The 18002-nt window shown below is 51.9% G+C and overlaps 4 protein-coding genes across 4 annotated transcripts in view; 1 reads left to right on the top strand and 3 right to left on the bottom strand.

The window, feature by feature from the left end:
- The window catches only part of LOC137612643 (polyisoprenoid diphosphate/phosphate phosphohydrolase PLPP6-like), a 4737-nt gene extending 4200 nt beyond the window's left edge, over positions 1-537 (bottom strand). The window contains exon 1 of the mRNA XM_068341269.1: positions 79-537. Coding sequence (XP_068197370.1) covers positions 79-445 — 367 coding nt within the window. The 5' untranslated portion in view covers positions 446-537. The remainder of the gene's footprint in view (positions 1-78) is intronic.
- An 897-nt stretch (positions 538-1434) lies between these two features.
- fggy (FGGY carbohydrate kinase domain containing) lies at positions 1435-7642 on the bottom strand. The gene is made up of 15 exons (XM_068340295.1): positions 7034-7642; positions 6845-6956; positions 6602-6753; positions 6442-6530; positions 6227-6342; positions 6019-6147; positions 5818-5921; positions 5451-5558; positions 5311-5372; positions 5076-5226; positions 4914-4988; positions 4714-4834; positions 4548-4642; positions 1810-1871; positions 1435-1693 (listed from the first exon to the last, which is right to left on the bottom strand). The coding sequence occupies exons 1-15, from the start codon at positions 7214-7216 to the stop codon at positions 1612-1614; spliced, it is 1641 nt and encodes a 546-aa protein (XP_068196396.1). The 5' UTR covers positions 7217-7642; the 3' UTR covers positions 1435-1611.
- Positions 7643-9599: 1957 nt separating this feature from the next.
- On the top strand, positions 9600-11460 carry LOC137612387 (transcription factor Jun-like). Its single transcript, XM_068340882.1, has one exon. The coding sequence runs from the start codon at positions 9969-9971 to the stop codon at positions 10947-10949; it is 981 nt and encodes a 326-aa protein (XP_068196983.1). The 5' UTR covers positions 9600-9968; the 3' UTR covers positions 10950-11460.
- A 998-nt stretch (positions 11461-12458) lies between these two features.
- On the bottom strand, positions 12459-17550 carry tada1 (transcriptional adaptor 1). Its single transcript, XM_068341552.1, has 8 exons — positions 16775-17550; positions 16212-16303; positions 16054-16119; positions 15873-15967; positions 15533-15745; positions 14967-15118; positions 13205-13361; positions 12459-13104 (listed from the first exon to the last, which is right to left on the bottom strand). The coding sequence occupies exons 1-8, from the start codon at positions 16861-16863 to the stop codon at positions 12952-12954; spliced, it is 1017 nt and encodes a 338-aa protein (XP_068197653.1). The 5' UTR covers positions 16864-17550; the 3' UTR covers positions 12459-12951.
- Between the last annotated feature and the right edge of the window lie 452 nt (positions 17551-18002).

The raw sequence follows: 18002 nt of genomic DNA, 5'->3' as shown, positions 1-18002 counted from the left end.
TGTTGAAAGAGGCGCACAATGACCCGCGGGGAGCCGGGGTCCGGTCCGGTGTTGACCCCTGACCCCGTCCACACTCACCCAGCGCCAGGTTCAGCATGACCTCCTGCTCCGCCGCGCTCCCCCCCCGCAGCAGGCTGTACACCGAGCCGACGAGCCACGGGACGACGTGACCGGACAGCTCCACCAGCCGCACCAGCGGCCGGATGCCCCCCCACGGGGAGCCCTCACAGGCGCACACCCCCAGCCGCTTGGACAGCCACAGGTCGATGGCCAGCAGGAACCTGAGCGTGATGGAGACCATCGGTTGGCTCAGACTCACGGAGAAGTCCTCGGTTTGCCCCCCGGAGGGCAGATGGGCGCAGCTGGAGCTCCGGCGGCGGCTCTCAGCTGACGACCGGTTCCCGCCCCCGGTTCCACGGGAGCCGCTCCGCCTCGGTGAGGACATTGTGGTCAGATTGTGCGGGACTAATCTGTCCGTACCGACCCCCGGCGGTCAGAACGCGCGTTGATCCCGCGGCTCCGGGACACATCCCGCTCCCTGGGGGGACCGGAGTTAGGAGTGGACGAGTCCGGTCACGTGGTCACATCAAGCTCCTCATTAATTTAAAGTTAAGGCGGGGGCGGTTAAAGAGGACAACCCCCACGGGGGGGGGCACAGCCCCGACAGCTCCAGTGTGACAGACATGTGCTGCGTCATGCTTTATGAACAGAGGATCACATTTCTATTAACACAATATCACTGAATCCAACACAAACCAACAAACCAGCCCGAAGCTCAGTTTTACGACTTATTTACGGGTCGTGAACGCAGCACGAAAAGTGGTGGATTCACTTTCTGATGGGTTAAAACATCATTAATGTCCTGCTATAGTAATAATAATAGTAATAATAATAGTAATAATAATAATAATAATAGTAATAATAATAGTAATAATAATAATAATAGTAATAATAATAGTAATAATAATAATAATAGTAATGATAATAATAGTAATAATAATAATAGTAATAATAGTAATAATAATAATAATAGTAATGATAATAATAGTAATAATAATAATAATAGTAATAATAATAGTAATAGTAGTAAGTTAGGACATTAACTTTGTTCACTACGTTTAGTCAGAGTTAAGATGGGCTGAACTACTGCATTGTGGGAAATGTAGTTTTTGGTCAAAGCACACTTTTGACCTATTTATTTTGAGACACTCTGACCTTTTATGCTCTGGGGGGCACAGAAACTGTTGTGGAGGGCCACATCTGGCCCCCGGGCCCTGAGTTTGACTCATGTGCTGTAGATTTACATCAATCAAAAGCTGCAGTCTAGAAGGGACTTCCGGTACTCTGCCGGTAACGGGACGGCAGAGGCGTGGCCAGGAGGAATCAGACGAGGGAGACAGAACAGCGTGAAGAGAGAGGAACCGCTTTTATTGATGAGTTTTTCAGTGATGCTGGGGGGTGAATGGGGGGGTCCATCCTTCATCCTCCATTCAGATTTAACAGATAAAACCGGAGCCTCTCCATCACCTCTTCTTGAAAACGTCAAAAACAAGTCAAAACAACATGTTCTTGTTTTCAGATGGATACGTCATCACTCCCACCCCCGTGACGTCATCTGTGGCTCATGAGGGCCTGGTACTCCCTCTGGTGGCTGAACAGCCTCAGGAACACGTCGAACTTTCTCTTGTAGAAGCTGGAGGGAAGGAGATCAGAGTTGGGTCGGACTCGTGTTCCTATCGGCTTCACGGCGACAGAACTTTGAAATGAATTTCCACAGACCGCAGCAGGGGCCAGCGTTTGACCTCTCACCTCTGGACGGCAGCGTCAGGAACAACCACTTTCCCCACTTTACACATTTTTTCCATCGCTTCCTAAAACATTAAGGACAGATAAAATCACCCAGTAGATCACGACCCGTCCTGACCCGAGCCGTGCAGCGGGTCCAGCAGGGCGGGGGTCATGACTAGTACAGCCAGGGGCCCCCCACCCCTGCTGTCTAAAGCAGCAGCATCCAGTCGCTCGGCTGCGTTCAGCTCAAAGGATCAGACAGGAAGCGTGTGCAGCTCAGGGTGGGGAGGGGCCGACAGGTGCAGCCGGGCAATGATAAGCCCTTATTTTAGGGGACATGGCTCCAAAGGGGGGGGGGGGGGGCGCCCCTGTGTTTTAAGCCACGGGCCGAGGGACGGCAGCTCAGAGTTAATTATCACCTCAGGTCTTAAATACACGCTGAACAGAATCTCCTCTGCAACAGAAGCAAACATGCAGGGGGGGTTTGTTGGTTCTAGTCTCTGCCAGCAGGGGGGGCCACTGAGGCGATGAGGTGATGAGCTGAGCAGGAACAGGAAGCTAATAATAGTAACAGATAAACTATGGGAAGACACTTTTGAAGCGGGCTACAAATTAACTAGTAGTCCAACACTGCAGTCCAAATTAACTAGTAGTCCAACACTGCAGTCCAAATTAACTAGTAGTCCAACACTGTAGTCCAAATTAACTAGTAGTCCAACACTGTAGTCCAAATTAACTAGTAGTCCAACACTGTAGTCCAAATTAACTAGTAGTCCAACACTGCAGTCCAAATTAACTAGTAGTCCAACACTGCAGTCCAAATTAACTAGTAGTCCAACACTGTAGTCCAAATTAACTAGTAGTCCAACACTGTAGTCCAAATTAACTAGTAGTCCAACACTGTAGTCCAAATTAACTAGTAGTCCAACACTGCAGTCCAAATTAACTAGTAGTCCAACACTGTAGTCCAAATTAACTAGTAGTCCAACACTGTAGTCCAAATTAACTAGTAGTCCAACACTGTAGTCCAAATTAACTAGTAGTCCAACACTGTAGTCCAAATTAACTAGTAGTCCAACACTGCAGTCCAAATTAACTAGTAGTCCAACACTGCAGTCCAAATTAACTAGTAGTCCAACACTGTAGTCCAAATTAACTAGTAGTCCAACACTGTAGTCCAAATTAACTAGTAGTCCAACACTGTAGTCCAAATTAACTAGTAGTCCAACACTGTAGTCCAAATTAACTAGTAGTCCAACACTGTAGTCCAAATTAACTAGTAGTCCAACACTGCAGTCCAAATTAACTAGTAGTCCAACACTGTAGTCCAAATTAACTAGTAGTCCAACACTGTAGTCCAAATTAACTAGTAGTCCAACACTGTAGTCCAAATTAACTAGTAGTCCAACACTGTAGTCCAAATTAACTAGTAGTCCAACACTGTAGTCCAAATTAACTAGTAGTCCAACACTGTAGTCCAAATTAACTAGTAGTCCAACACTGTAGTCCAAATTAACTAGTAGTCCAACACTGTAGTCCAAATTAACTAGTAGTCCAACACTGTAGTCCAAATTAACTAGTAGTCCAACACTGTAGTCCAAATTAACTAGTAGTCCAACACTGTAGTCCAAATTAACTAGTAGTCCAACACTGTAGTCCAAATTAACTAGTAGTCCAACACTGTAGTCCAAATTAACTAGTAGTCCAACACTGTAGTCCAAATTAACTAGTAGTCCAACACTGTAGTCCAAATTAAGTAGTAGTCCAACACTGTAGTCCAAATTAACTAGTAGTCCAACACTGTAGTCCAAATTAACTAGTAGTCCAACACTGTAGTCCAAATTAACTAGTAGTCCAACACTGTAGTCCAAATTAACTAGTAGTCCAACACTGTAGTCCAAATTAACTAGTAGTCCAACACTGTAGTCCAAATTAACTAGTAGTCCAACACTGTAGTCCAAATTAACTAGTAGTCCAACACTGTAGTCCAAATTAACTAGTAGTCCAACACTGTAGTCCAAATTAACTAGTAGTCCAACACTGTAGTCCAAATTAACTAGTAGTCCAACACTGTAGTCCAAATTAACTAGTAGTCCAACACTGTAGTCCAAATTAACTAGAAGTCCAACACTGTAGTCCAAATTAACTAGTAGTCCAACACTGTAGTCCAAATTAACTAGTAGTCCAACACTGTAGTCCAAATTAACTAGAAGTCCAACACTGTAGTCCAAATTAACTAGTAGTCCAACACTGGGGGAATTTACTAGAAGGGTAAAAGGCAGTATTTTAATACTCCAGTGGTCACTTCACAATGTTGTGTAGTGATGAATCTAATCTGTTCTGTCAGACGGACATTAATGAAGGACACTCCACTCTACTGGACGTATGGGTGTACGTGTCCCTGTCCGTAGAGTAACTAGGTTAACTAGGTAAAAACTCCCTGTCCGTAGAGTAACTAGGTTAACTAGGTAAAAACTCCCTGTCCGTAGAGTAACTAGGTTAACTAGGTAAAAACTCCCTGTCCGTAGAGTAACTAGGTTAACTAGGTAAAAACTAGGTTTAAAAAAAATTGATCATTGGGGTTGACACCCGGGTCTGATTGTGACACCCGGGTCTGACTTGTGACACCCGGGTCTGATTTGTGACACCCGGGTCTGGTTTGTGACACCCGGGTCTGGTTTGTGACACCCGGGTCTGGTTTGTGACACCCGGGTCTGGTTTGTGACACCCGGGTCTGGCTGGACCGTGTGTTCCCCCACCTGAATGCTGCCGTAGTCCTGAGATGCACATCCACCCAGGATGGCTGCTCCCAGCAGCACCGCCTCCATCTGCTCAGGCAAAACCACGGGCAGCCCTGGAAACCACCACACTGACATTAATGACCCCGACTCCTCCGGTCGGGGGGGGCGATGCTGCTTCAGGGACCTGTGGCGCTGGCGTGGATCTGGACAAACAGGGCGTTCTTGCTCAGCCCGCCACACAGGAACAGGGTTCTGATGTCATGTCCCGCTGCCTTCATGGCGTCCAGGATGTGTCGTGTCCCGAGCTGCAGGGGGGGAGACGCCAGAGGAACCGGGTGAGGGGGGGACGGAGACCCGGGGCGTACAACAGAACGCCCGACTCACGGCGAGGGCCTGAAGGGTGGCCAGGTACAGCAGCGCCAGGTCGTCCAGCGTCTGGGACAGCGGCAGGCCGACGACCTGCAGGGCAGAAAAGGTCTAGGGTCAAAGGTCAAGTCAGGAGCGGTCCGGAGTGTCAGGTCAACAAAGGGTTAACGTGTTTCCTACCATCCCCTTCAGGCCGGCGTCGGCCAGCGGCGACCTGTTGCCATGGAAATCAGGCCACACGTGCAGACCGGAAGCCAGCGGGTCCACGGCGGCGTGGGGGCGGGGCATGGCGCTCAGGTGGCCATTGAGGAAGCTGTAGACGTTGTTTCCGCTGGAGGGGGGAAGAAAAGGAGCGTCCCTGAACACAACACCAACTAAAAGGATTTGGAACGCGGCCCCGAACGCATCAGCTGACCTCTGGCGCGCCCGTTCCTGGAGCTGAGCGAAGGCGGCGTGACCTTTGACCACGTGGTCGATCTGACGGAGGAGAGAGAGAGATGGGGGGGGGCGACACCTCCAAACGCTGCTGATCAGTGATCAATAATATCAACTCACCAGCCTCCCCGTCGCACTCTGCCCCCCCTCGTTGAGCCACAACCCTGGGACCATGGCAGACAGGCAGGGCCCCCACACCCCCGGAACAAACAGTGGCTGTTCACTGACCTGATGAGGGAGGGGGTCAGAAGGTCAGCCTGCAGGTGTGTTCAGGTGCGTCCTAAACGCCACCTTCAAGGACCTTCAAGGACCTTCAAGGACCTTCAAGGACCTTCAAGGTTGAATTCCTTCTGATTCCCTTGAGACGCGGGTCCCCTTTAACATCTGTTTCTCACCATTAGCTTCTCGTTAGCATCGGCTAACAAACAAACAAACAAACAAACAAACAAGGTCCCTGAACGCCCCCCAGGAAGCCCGGCCCACCCACCGCCATGTGACAGGTCGACGTCCCGCAGATCATCGCCATGCGCGTCGTGATGGGCGTGTCCTCACAGGGGAGGTGGAGCCCCCCCACGTCGGCCCCGAGCACACCTGCAGGAGCAACACACACACCTGAGTCGTATCCGGTCTGAGCCTTTAACCTCCCACTGCAGCCAGGGGTCAGAGGTCACCGTGTTGGGGGGCGTACCGAGGCCCCCAGCGTGGGCGTCGATGAGCGAAGCGGCGACCGCCGTCCCCGGGTCCAAGCCCAGCTCCGCCGCGGCGTCCTGAGTCAGGCCGTCGCCCAGAGGCACCCCTGGGGGGCACGTCACGCTGCCTGGGGGGGGCGGGACACAGAGTAGTCAGACAGACGCCTGATTGGATGTCGCACACGCGGGGGGGGTCACAGGGGTCACCTATCTTGGAGCAGCCGTCCTCCAGCAGGTCCTCCAGCCCGATGCTCCTCCAGAAACCAGCGTCCCACCCCTGGGGGGGGCAGTAGGTCCACTTACACACCAGCGTGCACAGAGACCTGCAGGACAGGAAGTCCACGTGAGACACGTTTCCCAGGATGCACCTGGACAAACACGTTGACCCCCCCCTTGCCGTGTCAGCGACCCCCCCCCCTCACCGTGTCAGCGACCCCGTCGCCCTGAACGACAGGAAGTCGGGCAGGTCCAGGAAGTGGGCGGCGCGGCTCCAGCAGGTGTCCTTCAGGTTCTGAGGGACCAGAGGGACGTGTGAGGGGGGGGCACCACGGCCCCTCCCGTTCTGGGCGTGGCCTCCCTCACCTCTTTGAGCCAGAGCAGCTTGGGGGGCTGCATCTCGGGCGACATGACCCCTCCCATCCTGCGGAGCACATGGTGCCCCCCCCCGGTGATGCGGGCCGCCTGCTCCTCGGCGCGGTGGTCCATCCACATCACCACGTTCTGCTGGGGGGCGCCTGGGGACACGGGGGCCAGAGGGGGCGTGAACAACCATAAAACACCCCCCTCCCCTGAGGTAACCATGACGACCAGTGGGGGGGGGCGTACCGTCCTGTGTGACCGACACCGGCTGGAAGCTCCGGTCCAGCACCACCAGGGAGCAGGTGGCGTCGAAGCCCAGCCCCCGCACCTGGCTGGGGGCCACGCCCCGGGTGACGCTCTGGGGGTCAGAGGGGCTTCAGGTGAACTGGGGCTGGGGGTCACCGTGTGATCGGGGGGGGGGCGGATCCCTCCTACCTGCACCACCTTGCAGACCTGCCCCCAGATGTCCCCCGACGACTGGACGAAGTGTCCGGCCCCCGGCTCCCAGATCCGGACCGGCTCCTCCGCGGTGCGCGTCACCCGGCCCCCCCGGGTCACCAGGGCCGCCCTCACGCTGGCCGTGCCCACGTCCACCCCCACGTAGAAGCCCTCCGCCATGGGGGCTTCTGATTGGTCCGTCGGTCCTCAAGCGGAACCACAGCGGAGCGGCTTCACGGCGACCCGCGCGGAATTCTGGGTGGAAACCCGCGCAAACACGTGACCCAAACACACGACAGACACGTGACCCGAACACAGCGCGTGTCCGTGGACCGGAACTCACCGTCCGGACTCACCTGCGCCAGATATCCGCGGATTTAGCGCAGAAAGCGGAGCTCCGCGGTCCGCGGGGTGGACTCCGGTCGGACGGAACGCGGCAGCGGACAAAAAGGTCAAAGGCGAAGCGGCTCCGGGGAGGAGAGGGCGACACCTAGCGACGGAGTTGGGTCAAAGAACATTTAGTGTTTGTACTACTTCTCTGTTCTCTTATTACTGCGGAGCGTTTGATTTAATTAACAAAGACTTCAAATAATAATTATTAGTCACGGAACATGTGTCCCACAACATGCACACCTTTTTAAGTGAGTCACGTGATCTGCTGACGTCACAGTTCTCCAAGGTTTGTCCTCTGCTATTTTTCATATTTTTATAACATAATTAAAACTTGATTTAACGCCTCACTGTACCTCCTATAAATTAATTTGAATTAATTTTCTTTAACTATTTTCATGGTGAAGCTAAGATTAGCATTGATCTGCAGCTCCGTTACTCCGTTACGTGTTGTAAACAACAAATTAATCATGTCATAAAAATCGTACCATTGATCTGAGAGCTGAGCTAATCAATCCTTTAATGGTTTATTACCTGCTATTGATGAATATGGAGCAGAGGTTAACATTTATTTTTCCCAAATGTCCTCCATTTCTGGAATGACCCGACATGTCACTGACAGTCACACAAAGGACAGTTAAAGTTACCGCCGTGCCACAGAAACAGTTCAAACGTGTCTGGAGTGTTTGAGCAAAGCAATGCTGGGGTGGGTGGGAGTGGGAATGCTGGGGTGGGTGGGAGTGGGAATGCTGGGGTGGGTGGGAGTGGGAATGCTGGGGTGGGTGGGAGTGGGAATGCTGGGGTGGGTGGGAGTGGGAATGCTGGGGCGGGTGGGACTGGAGTGTTTGGACCACCGGCAGAAATGGGACGCAGAGAAACAACCGTCAGCAGGCCAGGAAGAGACAGATGGTCTTCAACAAACACTGCAGACAGCCTCCGACGTGTGTGTGTGTGTGTGTGTGTGTGTGTGTGTGTGTGTGTGTGTGTGTGTGTGTGTGTGTGTGTGTGTGTGTGTGTGTTTCTCCAGTACATGCCTGAAGGTAAACACAACTCTGCTGATGCGTTTCAGCGTCTCCAGCCTGTTTGGATCAGAACCCCTCCTGCAGTGGAACCAGCTGGGCCACCCCCCCCCCCCCCCAGAGAAAGGAGGTGCTCTCTAAACATGACCTGGTGGGGGCAGCAGAGGGGAAACGCCCACAGAGCAACAGGAAGTGCAGGCCGGGGCGCCGCAGTGGTTTGAGTGGGGCTGGACACAGGTGGAGCGCTGGGGGCGGAGCCTGTGGAGTCAGGCTGGACACAGGTGGAGCGCTGGGGGCGGAGCCTGTGGAGTCAGGCTGGACACAGGTGGAGCGCTGGGGGCGGAGCCTGTGGAGTCAGGCTGGACACAGGTGGAGCGCTGGGGGCGGAGCCTGTGGAGCGTCTTTGAACCCATCTTCAGACCAATGAGTTGGAGACCGATTGGGCTTCGAACCGACAACCTCACACTGGAGCTGAGTCTGACTGAACCTGTGGGGTCGGTTCAGTGGGACGGCGCGCAAAGATGACATCATCAGGACGTGTGCATCCATCAGGAGGAGGATTACTGCTGTAGATAGATAAATTATAGATTATAGTTAGATTATAGATTATTGATAGCTAGATATGTAGATTATAGATATAGATTATGCTGTAGATAGACAGATTATAGAAAGATTATAGATTATTGATACTTTATTAATCCTGTGAGAAACTGTGTTAAGGGTTAAAATAATAATCCTAACCGGATTAAACTCTAATGACTAACTATTAATCACGTTACTATTATTGATTATACTTATAATTAATTATTATTTAAACTCTTTTCTTCTATCGATTCGTTAAACATCACTTTCTCTTTAATCAATAGGTTCTTATTACCTGATTATTGATTTGTTGTTGTGTGTTAATCGATATTAAACTTCCCTCCCGGTCGGTAACGGAGAACCGATCCGGTAACGAAACGTTCAAAAACACTACGTAATCCCAGAGTCCACCGCTCCGCATTACCTAATCCCAGAAGCCACCGCGGGGGGGCGGGGACTCTGCCTGTCGTCACAGCAACCAACATGTCACGGAGCCGGCCCCGCCCTCCTCGTCCCCCGCAGCCAATCAGCGGCCTCGGAGGTGACATCATTGTTATTTTCAGAGGCTGCGGCTCCGAGGCGGATAAAGTTCTCCTCCACGTTGGACCGACAAACTGTTCCGCTTTAACGGCGGCTTCTGCTCCACCGGGGGGAGAACGACCCGCACCGGGGGGAGAACGACCCGCACCGGGGGGAGAACGACCCGCACCGGGGCTCCGGGGGCTCACCGGAGACGCCTCCGCGCGGGGTGGAACTACTTTTTGTCGCTCGGTCCGCGGGAGAAAAGTTTTGTCGGGACGTGAAGTTGTCAAAGTGAGTTGAACTTGAGTCACCGGGGGGGGGGGCTCCAACCGGAGAACCGGGAGGGAGTCACGGGACACCGGCGGCCGGTGGCTTCCGGCCGGTTCTTCCGCTCCGAACGACACGATTAGAAGAAGTTTATGTCCCGGAAAATGGAAGCGACGTTCTACGAGGAGGCGGTGGGGGCCTCCGGGGCGCAGCGGGACGGGGGGCCGGGCTTCGGGGTCAGCCCCAAGACCCTGAAGCAGAGCCTGACCCTGAACCTGAACGACCCCAAGACCCTGAAGCAGAGCCTGACCCTGAACCTGAACGAGCCCAGGGGCCCCCAGCCCCCGCGGGGGTCCCGGGCGCTGGACATCCTCACGTCCCCGGACGTGGGGCTGCTGAAGCTGGCCTCCCCCGAGCTGGAGCGGCTGATCATCCAGTCGTGCAGCGGCCTGACGACCCCCACCCCGACCCAGTTCGTGTGCCCCAAGAACATCACGGACGAGCAGGAGGGCTTCGCGGAGGGCTTCGTCCGGGCGCTGGCGGAGCTGCACTACCACCAGCAGCAGGGGCCCGGCGGGGGCCCCCCCGGCGCGCAGCCCGACAGCAGCGGGGGGGCGCCCTACAGCTGCACGGCGCGCTCCGACCCCCCCGAGTACACCAACTTGGGCACTTTCAGCCGCCCCGGGGGGGCCGCGTCCGCCCCCGCCGGAGGGAGGCCCCTCCCGATGAGCTTCCCGGCAGAGACGCAGGCCCCCCCCGGGGCCCTGGACCCCCAGCCGGCCGCCGTGCAGCACCCGCGGCTCCACGCGCTGAAGGAGGAGCCGCAGACCGTCCCGGAGATGTCCGGGGACACCCCCCCGCTGTCCCCCATCAACATGGAGAACCAGGAGCGCATCAAGGCGGAGCGGAAGCGCATGAGGAACCGGGTGGCCGCCTCCAAGTGCCGGAAGCGGAAGCTGGAGCGGATCTCCCGGCTGGAGGAGCGGGTGAAGGGCCTGAAGAACCAGAACCTGGAGCTGGTCTCCTCCGCCAACGGCCTGCGGGACGAGCTGGCGCTGCTCAAGCAGAAGGTGATGGACCACGTGAACAGCGGCTGTCAGCTGATCCTCACGCAGCAGCTCCAGGCCTTCTGAGCCCCCCCCCGGGAAAGACTCCAATCTGGGACCAAATGCAGCCTCACGTCACGCATCCTGTGTGACGTCACGGATGTGATCTGAATCCATAAAGTCCAGCTTCACAAACCGTCTGTACATAGATGACACACACACACACACACACACACACACACACACACCTTTACGGAGAGACTTCCGGTGTGTGTGTTTCCTGACAGACCCCGCCTTCCTTTCTTAACCCTCACACGTGTGTGATCAGTGACTGTTAACCCTTTAGTGACTAATGTTAACACTTTTAGTGACTAATGTTAACCCTTTAGTGACTAATGTTAACCCTTTAGTGACTAATGTTAACACTTTTAGTGACTAATGTTAACACTTTAGTGACTAATGTTAACACTTTTAGTGACTAATGTTAACACTTTTAGTGACTAATGTTAACCCTTTAGTGACTAATGTTAATACTTTTCTAATGTTTGTATTTTGCGCACTAAACTGTACATAAGGAAAAATAAAAAGTTGCACACGCCTCCGAGTCTGTTCCGTCCGGACTGAAAACGGGTCCCTGAACGCAGCATTGTGTTTGTAGTTGACGGAACCGGGACGACCGGGATGTCGAGTCACCGGGGCGGCGGCCCCCATTGGACGGAGGGGTGCAGGAAGTGAGACGCACGTGACCATATATGGAGAGGGCTCCCCGCCGGGACGCGCGTGAATCACCGGGAGGAGGAAACTCACCGGGATGACGCGGACTGATGACGCGCGTCTGGAGCAGGATAGTGAGAACTAAAGCAGATTTAATCCGGATTAAACCCGGAGTCAGACTCTTTAAATCTGATTATTCATATATTTATTATTCCCTGGGAAACAAACGAAGTAAAAAAAAGTCCAAATAAACTTGAGGTCTCTAAACGTGACAAACGGACACAGGAAGTGACACGTGACCTCTGACCCACACCACATTTTATTACCATCGATCCTCACGCAGGAAATCATGACATCATGAAAACCTGATGCTGCTCACACGAGTTCACGAGGGCGTGTCCACATCCCGATGGCGTCCTGACGGGGCCCCGCCCCTCAGGTGTTCCCACTTCCGTGTTGAGGCTCCTCTGAAGAACAAGCTGGACTGACGGGCCGGTTTCCATCAGTCACTCTCGTGTCCCGTTGACCTTAAACGTCTCAACTGACAGGAGGTCGGGTCACATGACATGAATCACAGGTGTGTGTGTGTCTCTGTGTGTGTGTGTCTGTGTGTGTGTCTGTGTGTGTGTGAGTGTCTGTGTGTGTGTGTGTCTGTGTGTGTGTGTGTCTGTGTGTGTGTCTGTGTGTGTGTGTGTGTGTGTGTGTGTGTGTCTGTGTGTGTGTCTGTGTGTGTCTGTGTGTGTGTGTGTGTGTGTCTGTGTGTGTGTGTCTGTCTGTGTGTCTGTGTGTGTGTGTGTGTGTCTGTGTGTGTGTGTGTGTGTGTCTGTGTGTGTGTCTGTGTGTGTGTGTCTGTGTGTGTCTGTGTGTGTGTCTGTGTGTGTGTGTCTGTGTGTGTGTGTGTGTGTGTCTGTGTGTGTGTCTGTGTGTGTGTCTGTGTGTGTGTCTGTGTGTGTGTGTGTCTGTGTGTGTGTCTGTGTGTGTGTGTGTCTGTGTGTGTGTGTGTGTCTGTGTGTGTGTCTGTGTGTGTGTGTGTGTGTGTGTGTGTGTAGACACACTCTAGGGATTTACACGCATCAATCTGGGGGGGTCTGTATTTCTCAACACAGAAGGTTTGGCCTCACTGAGCAGAATTACCCATGATGCCTTCCTCTGACTCATCCTGAGCAACACCCCCCTCGTTGATTAGCGCTGCAGAGCTAACAGCTAGCAGCAGCTGGGAGGGGGCTGCCATCGTGGGTCCAAACGCACACGGGCATGTTGGTCCATATAAAAATAATTCGGTTGTTGTGGACCCCCCCATCTACGTCCACCCGGGGGTGATCTGGCGTTGGGCTCCTGATGACATCCACAGGTGTCCGTCCCGCGGGGGGGGCTCTCAGCTGACCAGCGTGCCGTCCTTGGCGGCGAGCCGCTGCCGGTGGACCCGGTCCTGCTCCAGCTCCTCGTGGCTGGGGTGCCAGAGGCGGGACAGGACGCGCTCCACGTTCAGGGCGTACATGGTGTGGGAGGGCATCACGCCGTGGTGGACCTGGGGGGTAACGCCAGCCGGTGAGGTCAGGGACACGACCAGTGAGAGACGGTCTCAGACTGAACGCCAGCAGCTGATTGGCTGGACAGGCGGGCCTCACCTGTAGCGCCTCCAGGAGGTCGAACGTGCTGATCGGAGGGAGGGGGGCGGGGAGCATGTCAGCAGAACAGGCCAACAGGTGCACCGCCTGTTGCTCCGCCTCATCGGGCGACACCTGGGGGGGGACGCCAGGCGGCAGGGAAGCGCTGGGAGGGGGGCTGAAAGGAAGGAGATGTAAAGAAGCAGTCAGGACAGAAACAGTCGGGACAGAAACAGTCAGGACAGAAACAGTCAGGACAGAAACAGTCAGGATAGAAACAGTCAGAACTGAAACAGTCAGGATAGAAACAGTCAGAACTGAAACAGTCGGGACAGAAACAGTCGGGATAGAAACAGTCACAACTGAAACAGTCAGGATAGAAACAGTCAGAACTGCAACAGTCAGGACAGAAACAGTCAGAACTGAAACAGTCGGGACAGAAACAGTCAGGATAGAAACAGTCAGGACAGAAACAGTCAGGACAGAAACAGTCAGGATAGAAACAGTCAGGATAGAAACAGTCAGGATAGAAACAGTCAGAACTGAAACAGTCGGGACAGAAACAGTCGGGATAGAAACAGTCACAACTGAAACAGTCAGGATAGAAACAGTCAGAACTGAAACAGTCAGGACAGAAACAGTCAGAACTGAAACAGTCGGGACAGAAACAGTCGGGATAGAAACAGTCACAACTGAAACAGTCGGGATAGAAACAGTCACAACTGAAACAGTCAGGATAGAAACAGTCAGGACAGAAACAGTCAGGATAGAAACAGTCAGAACTGAAACAGTCGGGACAGAAACAGTCAGGATAGAAACAGTCACAACTGAAACAGTCAGGATAGAAACAGTCAGAACTGAAACAGTCGGGACAGAAACAGTCAGGATAGAAACAGTCACAACTGAAACAGTCAGGATAGAAACAGTCAGAACTGAAACAGTCGGGACAGAAACAGTCAGGACAGAAACAGTCAGGACAGAAACAGTCGGGACAGAAACAGTCGGGACAGAAACAGTCAGTACAGAAACAGTCGGGACAGAAACAGTCAGGACAGAAACAGTCGGGACAGAAACAGTCAGGATAGAAACAGTCAGAACTGAAACAGTCAGGATAGAAACAGTCAGAACTGAAACAGTCAGGATAGAAACAGTCAGAACTGAAACAGTCGGGACAGAAACAGTCGGGATAGAAACAGTCACAACTGAAACAGTCAGGATAGAAACAGTCAGAACTGAAACAGTCAGGACAGAAACAGTCAGAACTGAAACAGTCGGGACAGAAACAGTCGGGATAGAAACAGTCACAACTGAAACAGTCGGGATAGAAACAGTCACAACTGAAACAGTCAGGATAGAAACAGTCAGGACAGAAACAGTCAGGATAGAAACAGTCAGAACTGAAACAGTCGGGACAGAAACAGTCAGGATAGAAACAGTCACAACTGAAACAGTCAGGATAGAAACAGTCAGAACTGAAACAGTCGGGACAGAAACAGTCAGGATAGAAACAGTCACAACTGAAACAGTCAGGATAGAAACAGTCAGAACTGAAACAGTCGGGACAGAAACAGTCAGGACAGAAACAGTCAGGACAGAAACAGTCGGGACAGAAACAGTCAGGACAGAAACAGTCAGGACAGAAAGTCAGAACAGAAACAGTCAGGACAGAAACAGTCAGGACAGAAACAGTCAGGACAGAAACAGTCAGAACAGAAGCAGTCAGAACAGAAACGTGGATCAGCAGCGGATCTAAACGCCGGCTGCTCCTCCTCCTCCTCCTCACCGCTCCGTCACGCTGTGGTACGCGGCGAGGCTGTTCTTCAGGTACGGCTGCGGCGTGACGTCGCTGCCGAAGGCGTAGGGGAAGTGACCGTCCCGCAGGCGGTACGCCTTCCTGCGGGTGATGACGGCCGTCAGGACGTCCTTCAGGTGGTGCTGAAACGAATCGGGACCATCAGTCAGGGTTTGTTCGACGCCTCGGGGGAGACAGAGCACTGGAAGACGTTTCGTTCTGGTCGGAATAACCTGAGATTAAAACCTGATTCTAATCAATTCATTATGAAGTTAAAGGTTTCAAAATAATTCATTTCAAGTTCAATGATTCTGATGCAAAATAGAAAATAACGACTCAAATTAATTAATTAATCTGATCACTTAATTTTTAATCATTTCATTCTTTAACTACATTAATTTTAGTTTGTCATTTTAAAGACTTCTCCCCATCACTGACTGATTGATCAACAGACACTTTATTAATCCCGAAGTGAAATTATGGACATATTCGTCCATAATCCAATCAAAAGCTAATGGAGGACGGATGGAAGCGATTAGACGGAACGCGCTCCAAACCTCGACAGCGTAGATCATGGTGCTGACGGACTCGTCGGTGATGTTGTCCAGGCCCAGCTCGAACGCCGTCACCATCATGCGGGCCTCCAGCTGGCTGCGCGTGGGCAGCAGCAGGGTGTGGGCGCTCAGACGCAGCTCCTCTTCCTCAGCGCCCACCTCACGCGGGCTGAAGGGCTGGGCGGCGCTCAGGGGGTTGTGAGGCTGGAAACGATGCTGGGGAGGCGGATGAGACACGGGATCGCCTCGGTCAACACACACCGAGTGTCAAACACTTTAAAACACTTATGATGATATCTGCAGTGAAAGGTCTGGGCAGAGCAGCTGTCACTGAGGACGTTACATCAAACTTCTGTCGAGACGAGCATTTCTTCTTTCCTTTTGGTTTGCCAGGTTTGGAGGCGGAGCCGCTTTGCCACTGTAGCGGTCCGGCGCCGTCTAGAAGACAGAAACACCGCGTTAACGATAGAATCAGAAGAAAACCTGCATCTAAAGAGGAGGAAACGCTGGACTGGACGACCGACCCGGCGTGGAGACGATGATCTGGCAGCGTGTGAGGATGGCCAGGAGGAAGTCGTTGTGGACGTGGACTGTAGATGAAGACAGATACGATCAGGATCACCTTCCAATAACGTTATTGATCAGATGATGATCAGATGATGATCTCTCCTGGATTACTGACCGTTCTCCTGGGCCAACAGGCGCCGGGCCTCCGCGTCAAACTCCTCTTTGCTGATCTTCTGTTTGAACCAGAGCTTCAGGTTGGCCCAGTAACTACAAACAGAAGACACAGGACCAAGTGTGGTCCAGCCTGTGGTGAGGAGACCCTCACCTGAGACACGACCAGAGGAGCAGACTCCTCCTGTCTGTCGGGTCACTCACAGCTGCTCCCGCCTACATGTCACACATTTCACTGGATCTTAACGCAGGAAGTTATTCAAATACACGTTTAACCAATAATCTGAGATACTAGCGTTAATATCCTCTATTACGTGTTGTTTTTGTGTTATTTCTTCTGTTAAACAGTATAAATAATGACCATCTGCCCAGACATGACGCCTGGTGGATGATGCTAACAAGCAACGCGGCTAACAGCAGCCAGTTAGCCACCAGCTAACTAGCTCAACGATAACTAGCACAATGCTAACTAGCTAACTAACGACTCTGCGTTTAGCGGGAAAAAAATCACGGGACGGGATGAAAAACACCGCAAACGGAGGTCCCGCAAACCCGCCGCCGACTCACTGCTTGACGTTGTCGCCAATCGCCTCCGTTAAGTTCTTCTTGGCGATCTCCAGCTCGCTAGCGTTAGCCGCCATGGCGGTCGCAGTCATTTCATGACGTCATCAGGAGGCGACGCGCAGGAACGTCTCCGTTCCGGAGAATGTGTCGAGTTTTCACCACCAGGATGAATATTATGGGATAGTACATGAACAAAGCCTCACATATGAACATTAAATCTACCTGTTTTAAAAGTAACGGACAACAGAAGGCTGTGTGACAGAGGCCCCGCTGCCTGGGCCGACAGGAGGTCGGGAGGCGGACCTGACCCGCAGTCTGTCCTGCGGTCAGTGGGTGTGGGGGGCTGCAGCGCCCTGCACTCCTCTGACCAGTGGTTTCATCTGTTCATCTGTCTTTAATCTGGGCCCAGTAGAGCGAATCAGAGAAAGTGGCAGCTTTTACATTTTATCTCTGGGGAGGCAAAACTCACAATTCATGTGTCCAGGAAGAGGAGAACTGAAAACAAGACTGTTCCAGAAGCAGCTCCTGTTTCCTGCTGTAACATCAGATGTCGCTGAAAACTAGAATCTGGTTTCTATTAAATAAAAGACCTGAATAACTTCAGGAACATCTGGTGTCACAAAGATGTCCTGTGGACTTTAGTTGATGACCACCTCACTTTTGCAAACTTCCTGTTATAATGGACTAATTTTTAAATTGTATTTTCCTTTTATTTATTGGTTTTTAGTGTTTTTGAAACACTTAAGTATTTTCATCTCATGTAAAATTGTAAAATGTTTGAATGTGATTAAAGTGTTTTTGAAAAAATCAAAAATCTTCTTCTTCTTATTATTATTGTTATTATTATTACTATTAGTGGTAGTAGTAGTAGTAGTAGTAGTAGTAGTAGTAGTAGTAGTAGTACTAGTAGTAGTATTGTTATTGTCAAGTTATTATCAAAGTGTGGCTTTAACTGATCACTAATGATAGTGTGGAATTACTGCGATTTTTTTCTAATTATGTATCACTGTATTTTTATTATATATTATATATAATTGAATGAATGAATAATATAGATGATAGTTTAAAACAGGGCTGTGAACCTGTTCATGGAACGAAAACAGAAACCAGAAACTTTTGGTATTTTTCCAGGTGTCTTGTTTGTCTTGGAAAAGGATGAAACCTTTGTCTTTGTTATGAGGTAACGCTCTCAACTTTATTTTACATTTTCCATGTTCTAAAACACAACTAA

This window comes from Antennarius striatus, chromosome 18 (genome assembly GCF_040054535.1).
Source record: "Antennarius striatus isolate MH-2024 chromosome 18, ASM4005453v1, whole genome shotgun sequence".
NCBI lineage: Eukaryota > Metazoa > Chordata > Actinopteri > Lophiiformes > Antennariidae > Antennarius > Antennarius striatus.
This window is presented reverse-complemented; position numbering and strand designations above follow the sequence as displayed.